This window comes from Cinclus cinclus, chromosome 7, assembly GCF_963662255.1.
Source record: "Cinclus cinclus chromosome 7, bCinCin1.1, whole genome shotgun sequence".
Taxonomy (NCBI): Eukaryota; Metazoa; Chordata; class Aves; order Passeriformes; family Cinclidae; genus Cinclus; species Cinclus cinclus.
Genome location: NC_085052.1, coordinates 7,088,375 through 7,100,377, shown reverse-complemented (window position 1 = coordinate 7,100,377; position 12,003 = coordinate 7,088,375). Strand labels below are relative to the sequence as shown.

Sequence of the window (12,003 nt, the reverse complement as noted above, 5' to 3'; positions counted from 1 at the left end):
CCTCTACAGACAGACAGAGATCTGCTTTAAATCACCCCCTGCCATAAAAGGCCCCTCTGGGGGGAAGCAAACCCCAGTGGCTCCTGCTGCCCTTTCTCCTTCCGAGTGTTCTCCTGATTGCTCACTTGTGTTCCAGCCTGCTCTGTTTCCCAGATACTCACACACGGATGTTCACACACACAGATATTCTGATCACTGAATTGCATGAAATATAATTCAGCCCTGTAATAATGGCCAATCACACTCTGTTTATATGGATGATAAATCTCTGTCCCACAGGTGTTCATCTCTCTCATGATATACAGTAAGGCTTTAACTTTCATCACAGTGGTTAAAGCATCCAATTGCATGAATGGGTTTGGGTAAAAAGCCTTTAAAATGTTGTAACTCAAGCTCACAGCTTTTTTTACAGCTTTCATATCTTCATTGTGCTCTGATTTGCATCCATAGTCCAAGTAAAAAAGAGTTTGCTGAAGATAGAGACAAAGAGTAAAATAATGCTGTACAGGCAACCTTGAGTGTGTCAGGCTGGAGTAGACTTGCAATCTGGACATGTCTAATTACTATAGAGGGCTTCGTAAGCTAACCCAGCTGGGCCATAACTGTGATACTGACTTCTAAAAAAAAGTTATGATTTTGTTTGTATTAAACCAGGTATTGCTAAAAGTAAGTGAAAATAGAGCTTCTTTAGTACACCGAGTAGATTTTTTTCTCTTCTATAGAAATAGGTTTACAAGACCAAATTAGATTCTGGCATGATTAATGCATCTCACCAAATTCTTGCAGAGTAGAAAATTAGTTTATAGTGATTTTCTTGAAAACAAATTAAACGGCTGCACAACATCACAAGAATAGAGATGTTTTTCATAACATATGGATAAATGATTCAATTGAAGTGAGATGTAATCAAACTGAAAATGTAATCCAAATGTTTCAAATATGACTGTCCATTGTAGAAAACTGTATAATTACTTGCATTTTAATCCATGATGTGTAATATACAGTGGCAGACCAGCAAGGAATTAATCTGCATGAGATGTGCACATATTCTAAGTAGATTATTCCTTTTTAGGTGTTTTTATTATCATTCTGTTAAAAGCAATATAACAAGAAGATTTGGCCTCAGGTTGCACCAGGGGAGGTTTAGATTGGCTGTTAGGCAAAACTTCTTCACCAGAATGGTTGTCAGGCCCTGGGACAGGCTGCCCAGGGAAATGGTGAAGTCACCTTTACTGGAGGAGTTTAAAAGATGTGTGTGTGTGGCACTCAGGCACATGCTTTATTGGTGGACTTTGCAGTGTTAACTTAATGGTTGGAACCCCATGATCTGAAGGGTCTTTTCCAACCTAAACAATGTAATGATTCTATGGTTCCTGTGCTCCAGGAGGGCTTGAGCTGAGAAAAGAGGGTGGGAGAAAAGAGCTTCAGTTAATCAATGTTAGATTGCCCCGATCTATTACTGTGGAGTCTCCAGCTCCCCACTGGGTCCACTTCACCAGGACACTGAAGCATCCCAGAGTGCATGGTGAGCTTCCCCTTGTCTGTATCCAGAGAGACCAAACAACCTGTGCTGTCTTAGTCATGGCAGGCTGGAGAGTTGAAAGGCACCAGACGTTGTACAGACCCGGATTTCAGACCAAACTATGGATACCTCACTCTAAAAGGGAAGGGGAGCTGTGTGACTGCTCTGAGAAAAAAAAAAAAAAAAAAAAAAAAAAAAAAAAAAAAAAGAAAGAAAGAAAAAAAAAAGAAAAAAGAAAAAAAATCACTACTGGCCCCATGGAATACAAATATTTCACACAAATATGTCGGGCCATTTCCTTTTCACAATAAGAAATTTTGGGAAAGGCTGAACTTTTCTTCAAAGAGCCTTTATTGTATAGTCTGCATTTCCCACAAACTGACAGCACATAATTTATAAGTCTATTCTGGGAATAGGAATTTCTTAGTCTTTATAGATAGCCTTTGTTACTAAATAGCAAAGGTGTAATAAAAAAGAGCATGACATCTTCTCTCTACTAGTGTGTGGCTATTTAATTCCACACTATCATTATTTAGTTTATTATTGTTGTGGTTTAAGCTCTGCCTCATATTTTACTTATTTAATTAAGTTATATGCAAAAGAAAAGGAAAACATACCTCCTGACCTCTTGGCTGTCTTCCCATCTTGCAAAAATTATCACTGAAAAAAAAAATGATGGGGTTACTTTGCCCAAAGTAATTTACTAGTTAGTTTCATTTGTTTAATATATCTTTCCAAAAGTAAGAGCAGTGTCAACTTAAAATACGCATTCATGCACCAAACAGGAAGGGAAGCCTGTAAAAAGACTGTGAATTTGAGGTGCTGTCTGCTTGTCCTTTTAAAAATAATCTAATTGCAATTAAAAAAAAAAAACTTTCAGTATGACAGGCTATGAAGACACTTACTGTTCTTGGCAGATGCTTGTGATTATTTTTCTTTGCGAGTAAGTCTGCGATCTCTGGATACTGTCTAGGCACACCTGCCAGGTCAGGAAACTCGGATACACATGAAGGATTTGCCTATTTTCTGACTTTGAAATGAACTTAGATGTGCTGTGCTCTTCTAGCCATATAACAGTCTTGAACTTCAGATGACTTAATTTTTCTCCTGGAAAGTCCTCGAGTGCTTACTTAGGAGGGGGCTCTGTGCATCACGTTTTAAATACCAAATTTTGTTCTGGTTCTGTTTTATGTGCCTTTTGGATATCTCCCAGCATGACTTGATCCATAGCAGAGGAGAATGCAGTGCAAAGAACAGGCTGGCCTTTTCAGCCATGAAAATTAAGCCTGAGCTGGTTTGCTTGGAGGCAGTTTGGTTGAGAATACAGGAACAACCTGAAAATCATGAAACTATTGCTAAACATCTAAATTGAATATTACTATTTCTAGCACGATATCTCATAGAAAGTGAGAGAATTTTTTCCATGGGTACTCAGAAACACTGCCTAGTAACAATATTCTAGAATGTTATGTTCCTTCTAGAATGCTATGTTCCCCCACTATTATAGACATTATAATGAACATTTTTTTTTCCTATGGAGAATAAACCTATGCATTCCATAAACATTACAGTGAATGTGATCTGTCTCTTCCAATTAAGAAGTAGGTAATACAGAACTTCATTTTTAACTGGGGGTGTTCTATATAATTCATGTCTGTATATATATAAAATTGTTACATAATGGCATATTTAAGTTACATTATTACGTAATATATATATGTATGCATATATTATTAATTCACACGATATACATTGTGTACTTATCACACAGTATTTCTATAGACTTGAAATATTGATAAATGGTGGAATTCATTAAAATTCCCTACATTATAACTGGTAGTTTTATTGATAAACGTGAAAATGCCTTCACTGGCTTCACTGTGGGCTATGGTGACTTTCATGAGGCACCACAGTCTTTGATTCTCATCACGTAGTGTATCTTCAAACAGCTCAGATCCATTTCTACAGACTTCCATGGGCAATAAGTCTTCCACAATGGCAATATTTTGAGTAAGAGATCCTTTGTGATAAAAGGAGTCTGTCCACTATGGGGTGAGCACGTACAGTAATGTCAGTCTTTAAAAGAATTGAGAGATGGAAGGAACACAAAGACTTGTGGGCACTGGAGGGTGAAGCTGTGACTTTAATAACATAGTGTTTACCCAGTCTTTTCTAAGTCTCTCTGTATGGCAGCTGGCATTTTATTTTCGTTGCTTAAAGTCACCTTAAACAATGACTATAATTTTGGTTAAAATGTCAAACAAATCTAATTGATCTACCTGGCTCATAGTTATTTTATTGTCTTCAGTTTTCTGAATGTTCTGATTCTGCATAACAATGATGTGTAGAAATTTAATCAAATGAAGACATCTATCCAAATGCTATGTCTGAATAACACATATTCAAATTGAAGGGATACTTTTCCAGTTACCCGCCTAACCACGAATCTGAGGTCATTCTTTGTTCCCTTACTTTTAACAAAAGAGGTAGTAAGAATTCCATGCATTTCTCATTAAAATGAATAATAGAGGAGGAAAAAAGGTTTTAAATATGCACACCATTATATAAAACTAATTTTATCAATGTAGGGAGTTTCTTTCTACTTTTAGAGATAGTGTAGCCTTACATCAGTTCAAATGTAGTTGTATACAATCAGAGGAAAAATGTTTAAACATCCCAGCATGGGTATTTCTATTTAAATCTGATTACAGTGAAATAAAACTGTAGCTATTAAAGGTTTAGAAGAACTACAAATACAAGCAGTAAAAGAAGACAGTTAGTAAATGAGGTAGTAAAACATTTCAGCAGGGCAAACAGTTTATAGCACTCAGCCTTCCTGTAGCAGACTGTGCTATTCACCACAGACCCGTGCACTGCTCCCCGAACTGCACTTAAACCTGCAATTAACCTTTCACGCCTAATGAAGCTGTTTTGCTGCAAAATTAAAATATATAGTACTGCCTGTTTTTACAGAGACTGGGAGGAGAGCATCTCAGAATGAATGACTTTTTTCAGATGCTCTTGTTTGAATGCAGGATTAAAGGGCTATTTGTATATAAACCGTGAATGTGCTTTTCAAGGTAATCTCATTGGTTTTGCTATATTTGATCCCTCTAATTATTAATAGTTTTCCACTATTGTGAAAAACATTAAAAAGGAAAAAAATTCACACCCCAGTAGTTTATGATTAGAGACTTCCTGAAAATAAACTGTTACCATTTAACTTCCATTAGGAAAGACAATAGTTCTGCTAAGGATAACCAAATTCATATTGCTTCCTCTGGTGTTTTCCTCATTGTGGATGCAATTATCTCTTACAAAAATTTACTTTCCACTTACAATTTGAGTGGGCTCACCTCTTAATGACTAATGGATACATATCCTTAAAACAAGCTAGAGGTTGTTTGAGCTGCATAGAACTAGGTCAGGTTATTTCTATAACATTTAGTAGAAAAAACAAACTAAATTTAAAAATAGGGCTGATTCTGCAACTAAGATTGAATTTCCAGAAATTAGAGGTGACCCGTTGAGTCTCCACTTGGGATCCTTACTGATTGCACTGTTCCTTTCTGCCATGCTGCTCAAGAGTCAGAAGCAGAGACCATGTACTGATTTGGAAAATACCAGTCTGGATGTTAGGTAGGATATTTAAACAGCAGCATTCAGAGAAGGTGGGGTAAATGTAATAACTTAGGAGTTGAGGTAATGCATCTAGAGCACTGTACAATTTACAATTCCAACTTCAATGGCTGTAAATGTATTCACATTTGTTATTTCGATAAAAAAACCTGTAACATCAAGGGAATGTTTTTTGGTGGGTTTTTTTTTTTGGTTTTGTTGTTATTGTTGTTAATGAATATTTAGGCCACAGCATTTTCTTCTGTTTTATTTTGATGTAAATTCTCCTTGCTGAAAGTGTCTGTGCACAAGCTTGACTTGGTAAATGAAATTCCTTTAGACTGCTAGTCTGAAATAATGAATTGTTCCCCAAGTTAATTGTGTTGCTTTGATAACAAGGAACTATGCTGGGTGTAGAGAACGTAATAAATGGATTTCATCAGATGATTTGTGTGATGTTTTGAAAAATGATCTTCTGTAGCGACCTGCTTTTAATGGAATTCTATCAACATGCCAGTACATCCCAGTATGCAGTGTTAGACCCAAGGATTCCTTTTTGTTAGTTGTCACACTGAGTGACGTTATCTTAATATATCCAAATGTATTTTAAAATAGTTTATTAAATTTAAAAATCTGTTTATTAACAATACTCCCTCTGTTTAGCATAGTCCCTAAGCCTAGCTGTTGAAGATGGGCTGACATGTAAGCAATCATCAAAATGTTATTTAGGTTTTATCCCTGAATTTGCTGATACCAGATGCTGCTCAAACTTTAAAGGTGTGCCTCAAAGATTTCATCAATTTGATTTGTCAAAGTCCAATTTTAAGCATCACTGGCTCATGCCAGGAAATATTTGTGTGTGTGAGAAAAAACAGCTTGATTAATCTTGGCTCTTACATATCCCAAAATGTATCAATGATAATTGTACTTAGTGTTTTACAGTATCTTGCATTTTTTAAAAGCTGGATGCACATTAATCAATTCTTGCAACTTTTTTGTGACTTCAGACAGATAACGTTATTAGTGTGCAACAGCATAGATTTTTTCAGGATACTGGAAACCTGAACTGAATCGGACCATATATTTTATACTATGAAAGAGGACTGTAACAACACTTGTTAGTGAAAAATAATGTTTGCACAGCTTCTTAGTAGATAAGTGCCGTAATGAGGGATTGCATGAGAAGTATTGCAAAATTGGATTCTGTGTAATAGATGAATTGGGTTTGATATTGGCTTGAGATAAGAAATAGAGACTGCCTGTTAAACATGATGAAAAGTATTTTCAGAGGTTTCCTTAGAGAGTGGTGGTGTTATTGGTTGGAAAACGAAATGTTTTGGGCAGTGTGGAGAACCAGCACCAACCTTGCCTACATTTTGGGTCTATGTAGATACGGGTTTCGTGGTTTGCAGTAGAACATACACGTGATGTGAATACTCCTAATCCATTTGATTGCAGTATCCCCTGTGTGAATTTAAAATCCTAGAGCTACCACGTATTAAGTGTGTTGCTAATGACAGTATTTTAGAAGTCACTAATTTTTAGCAAGGATGCTGTAGCAAGCAAATGGAAGAGTAAATTCTTAAAATATTACCTTCTTAGGTCTAGAAGGAGAGCTGAAGGAGGAGTGGCTGAGGTCGCTTGGTCTGTTCAGCCTGGAGAAGAGACTGAGGGGACACCTCACTGTAGTTACAGCTTCCTCATGAGGGGAAGAGCAGGGTCAGACAATGATCTCTGCTCTGTGATCTGCGACAGGACCCAAGGGAACAGCCTGAGGTTGTGTTAGGAGAGGTTTAGGTTGGGTGTTAGAAAAGAATTCTTCATCTAGAGGGTGGTTGGCACTGGAACAGGCTCCCCAGGGCAGTGGTCACGGCACCGGCAGAGTTAAGAAGGATGTGGACAATGCACATGGTGAGATTCTTGGTATTGTCCTGTTCTGGGCCAGAAGCAGGAGGTGGTGATCCTCGTGGGTCCTTTCCAACTCAGAATATTCTGTGTTTCTATGATTCCTCAGCATGCCAGTCTATGCCCTTAGCAATACCTTATTAAGATTACAACAGGTCATGAAATATCAACAAATCAACCAGAATCCAAAGCAGAAGAGTTTTGGTGAGTTGAAAACATTTAGAATTTACCCAGGCCATCATGGTTCACTACTTGTTTACAGATCTGTGCTTTGTAGAAGGACATTTTCATTTCTTTTTGTGGTAAATATTAACCTATGAATATTCCCTAATTAAAGATGCATATTTATTTATTTATTTATTTATTTATTTATTTATTCGTTTTCCAAAGGCAAATATTCAGGGGTACAGTGTTATCCTAACTGCAGTTTCTGCTTCTCTCTTAGTTTCTGATTTGATGATTTTATCGATTTCTAAATGCAAATATATTTCATATGAGAAAATTCATGTCAGAAAGCTTCTGGTCCACATAACCAGGAGAATGGTCATGCTAAGATCACACAGGAAATCAATAAAAAACACAAATGGAAATCAGTTCTCCTTATTTCCAGTCTGGTGTCTGAACTGCATTTTTTCCTTCTGCTGTTTCTTCACTGTTACCAAATAGCATTTAAGAAAGTGATAACTTGTTATCTGACTTTGAAATAAAACTGATCACTTCTAGGAAAGTACATAAACTTGGCTTGAAAGAAACCCTCACGTTGATCTAGAATTCTTCTCAGGAAAACTGAGTATTAAATTTTGTTTTTCCTTTATCTTACAGGTCTTGCAATTGCAAGTGCTCTGATAGACATTTCACAACAGAAGCCTGCAGACTGTAAAGATAAGAGTTCAGGAGTCAGAAATCGAAAACATCACCTTTCAACACGTCAAGGAACTTGTGTCTGAGAGTCAAAAACTACAATTGTATATTCTGTAATGTTTTCTTTTTAAATGGCTTCCATTGAAAGCTACACTACAGCCTCAGTTTTTATGGAGGCAAATCTATGAATGAACACATGAGGTACTGTGCTCTGTTTTAGTCACACAGCCTGCTATCCCCCAAAGCAGAACAAACTTGTGGTAGGTATGAGTGTGCTTGATGAGCTTTAATAAAAAGAGTGGACCCTGGTATCAACAAAATGCAAAATAAAATATCGAGTGTTCTTAATCCTGAACATATCAGAGCAGGGAAAATCCTTGGACAGAAATAGGAAAAGCTTTACAATTTTTTTGTAATGTAGAAGCAAATTGTATAATTGAAAACTGAGCATATTCCAAGAAACTAAAGGAAATTTTTGTATAGCTAATGTAACAATGGGAATTGTACAGTTCTTTCATTGTAATTGGCATTAAGATTTCTTTCCAGAAAGCAGGAATTAAAGAGATTCATTAGGATTTAGGTGGTTTTTATCATTGCCCAGAAGAGGTAGGCATCTTTTGAGTTTAGCAAAGGTGTATCCCAAGAACACCTCATGTAATATTTGAAAGATAATTCTATTAAATACTGTGACCCGAGTATTTAATGAATATTTTTCTTTACATTTTAAAAAAATCTCATAAACATAATTTGGGCTGAAAAAGACTGATGGATGGGCTTTCTTTTCTGTACCTCTGAGTTTGTCCTGAATTAAGGGTGTTTTACAAAGATTTCTCCATGCCAGCTAAATAATCAGTAAAATTAATTGAGCATGGAAAAGCTACTTTACAATATTTTTTCCCAAGACTGCAAATCTAAGGAGAGTTGATCATGCTGTTATTCAACCTTCTCCTTTTTCAATATTGAAATTTGCTAGTATCTATATATTGTCCTGACCTGTAAGCAGAAGAAATTCATCCCAGTTGGCACTTTGGCTCTTGGTTTTATAATAAAGTATGGATTTTTTTTTTTTTTCCTCACAGCTGCGGAATTTCATTTCATTGTCACTTCAGCACCTGTTAAGGAATTACCCCACATAAATAAATAAATAAATAAATAAATAAATAAATAAGTGTTTAAAGTCTAACTTGCTTTCAACATTAGTTGTCAAATCCCACAACCAGTGTGGAACCTCACACAATCAGGACTCAACAACAAAAAGGAGATGAAAGAATTTCCTTTGTGCAGGACTTTAGTCTTCTGGGGGCTCAGTAACCACAACAGATTACCTGGCAACCAGCTTTGATGGCCCTTGGACTTTTTATTTACTCAAGATTCATGAACGTAGAAAAGAGTAGGAGAATGCTAAGGGGCAGGTAGCAGATGTGTCATATTGTCATTTATGCATTGCACACTGACAGAGTGTAATATGAAACGAATAGTTTTGTACAAGCTTGTTGAAAGTATAGTTTCTCAACTCCAAATTTGCCACCATCCTAGTACAGGAGAGTGATACAGAGGTATAAATGTCTCATGTAATGCTGGACTTTTGGTAAATATGAAAGATATAAAAAGAAAATTGATGTTTTACTACTATATCTGTATTTTTTATGTTCTTTTATTTCAGAAAGATGATGACATTTTACTGTTTATAGTTGACTACATAGTTACTTGCATGCCATGGTGGTGCAGTAGCAGTAATAAAGCCCTGTTGTGAGTTGTGTTTATTTCCTAAAGCCATTCATACATAGAAGTACTCAGCTTAATTTGGATGAGGACTAAATGTAAAAGTAATTATTGAAAAGGAACAATTGTACAGTATGTAGTTATATCTTATACAGGAGTATTAGGTTGCATCCAGCCATGACTGCTGTATTGTTTTGATAAATTATGCACTTATGAATTATGGTATAATTATTTCTTATACTGGCATGATTGTTTCAGTATTTTCATATCTTAAAATAAGATTATTATCTTAAAATAATGCCATCACAATCTTGTGACTTTTATTGCCTATTCTGACCTCATATAACCTAAAACTTTAAAAATTCACTTTTAAAGGTTCTGCTGGGAAATTTGAACCAGTGCTACTTAGCCTAGTGAAAAAATTGTCCTTTGAAAACAACCCTTTCTGCCAGTTTTGAAGTTAATCTGTTCAAGTGAATATAAACTGATGGGACTGGTTTACATGATGCATAGACTTAGGAAAAAGAAAGAGCCACTTGTCTGGAATATATTCCAAACTCTGAGTTATCCTCAACCTAAGCATCTCACATAAGAAATATGCAGTGTGTGTTTTGTGAATGTACTGGTAACCCCTTCCAGAGAAAGACCATCCAGTCCTGTACAAGAGTTTTGACTGTGCTCACTCATACAGGATTACATTCCTCTGTATCTCAACCAGAGTTTGAAAAATACTTGAAAATCAGGTGTGACTTTTAAAGGGATTAAGATATTTTATTGTAACACTGAAGATAGGCAAATAGCGATCAGCCATTTTACTGTGTTTTCAGGTAAAAATGTTATTTTAGTGTACAAGAAAAGCATGTTTGTCATGGGATCATTCAGCATTTCCCTTCACTCTGAGAATTTTTTTTCTGAAGTATCTTCTCCCAGGATCCCTGGTTGCATGCAAATTAGTAAATTCAGACAATAATGAAGTAAATAAAAATACTTATATAATGGCCACACTTAAAAACAAGAAGTTTGCAAACACATCTTATACCAAAGCTTTCTTTTTGGAAGGTATGAATAGCATAAATGTCTGATAACTACATTTTGTTAGTTACTGACAAGTGCAAACCTTTTGGTAACCACCCCTGTGCTTCAGATGAGATGTTTTATGAACAGTCCCATTATGGCTGTGTGAAGAAAAGGCCATTTTTTTAAAACCATGTTCTCCAATTTCATTTTGGAACCCTTTCTTAGAGTCAGAAAATGTTGAATGGCCTGTTTTACTCTTAATGTGATTTATACTGGATGAAAAATAAATGAGTAAGTGCTGTTCTGGCAAGTAAGCCCCAGTGAAGTTCTGATTGTCAGGATTCAACCTCCCCCTCCTCAGTCCATGTGTTCTGCTGAGGGAAATCCAGCAGCTATGAATTACTGTTCCAAATATGAGATAGCCTGTCCATGGTAACATGGGTTTAGTGCTTCAGTTCCTCTTTGTATTTCTATATTTATATAAAATCCTGAAGTTACTTAAATTGAATTTGCACACTTCAGAATATTTGCTTCCATTCATTACATTCCTATGAAATGTAATGAAATGTTTGTTTACTTGTACAAAAAAAAAAAGTTATCAGTATGTTGCCACTATGAAAATTATTTAATAAAAAAGGTCAAATTCTTGACATGTTAAGGCATGAATATACTATTAAGGAACATTTCAATTCATCTGATTTGAGAATATTCATAGCTGACTGCTCTTTTTATACATAGAGTTTCCTCTCATCTTCCCAAATCAAAAGCATTTTGACAATTTCAGATTGGGGCATGGAATTTGTTACGTGTAAAATCTGCAGCAATAATAATTTTCTAAATAATTTAATGTAGAGGCTGGAATCCTGATGGTAAGAATTTTAGTTTGGGATCACTTTAACAGATGTTCAATCTTCACGCATAATAACTTTCCTAGTATTCATTTAAATTATAAAATCATTATGTACCTAATTTCATTACCAGTTTTTTAAAAATCATCTGAAAGGTTTCTTGACAATAAAGAAAAATTCTCTGTTAAAGGTAATTTACAATCCCTCTTTTTTATAAGCAAAAAATGTCCTGTTCAGAATGTTTGACATTACTCAGGAAAATTAAATGAATTAACTGTATTTTTTTCCACTCTCTAAGGTGCAGCATTACCTGAAAAACTGAAGTTTACTGATACTTATTTCAGATCTAGAATAAAGTATGGAATACCCAAGGCTCTTTGAGGTGCTTATAAGAGATAATAACAAGCCCAGGGATGTCTTCAGGTGGCCAGAACTTCCCCTGCTGTCTTCAGTTGTATTTCCTTATTAAATACTAACAAAAAAGGACAAAGATGGCAAAAAAACCTCCTT

General features: G+C 35.6%; 1 protein-coding gene across 1 annotated transcript in view; it reads left to right on the top strand.

The window, feature by feature from the left end:
* The window catches only part of ATRNL1 (attractin like 1), a 431,538-nt gene extending 423,546 nt beyond the window's left edge, over window positions 1-7,992 (top strand). The window contains exon 29 of the mRNA XM_062496081.1: window positions 7,868-7,992. Within this exon, the coding sequence (XP_062352065.1) occupies window positions 7,868-7,992 (125 nt within the window). The remainder of the gene's footprint in view (window positions 1-7,867) is intronic.
* Window positions 7,993-12,003: the final 4,011 nt, after the last annotated feature.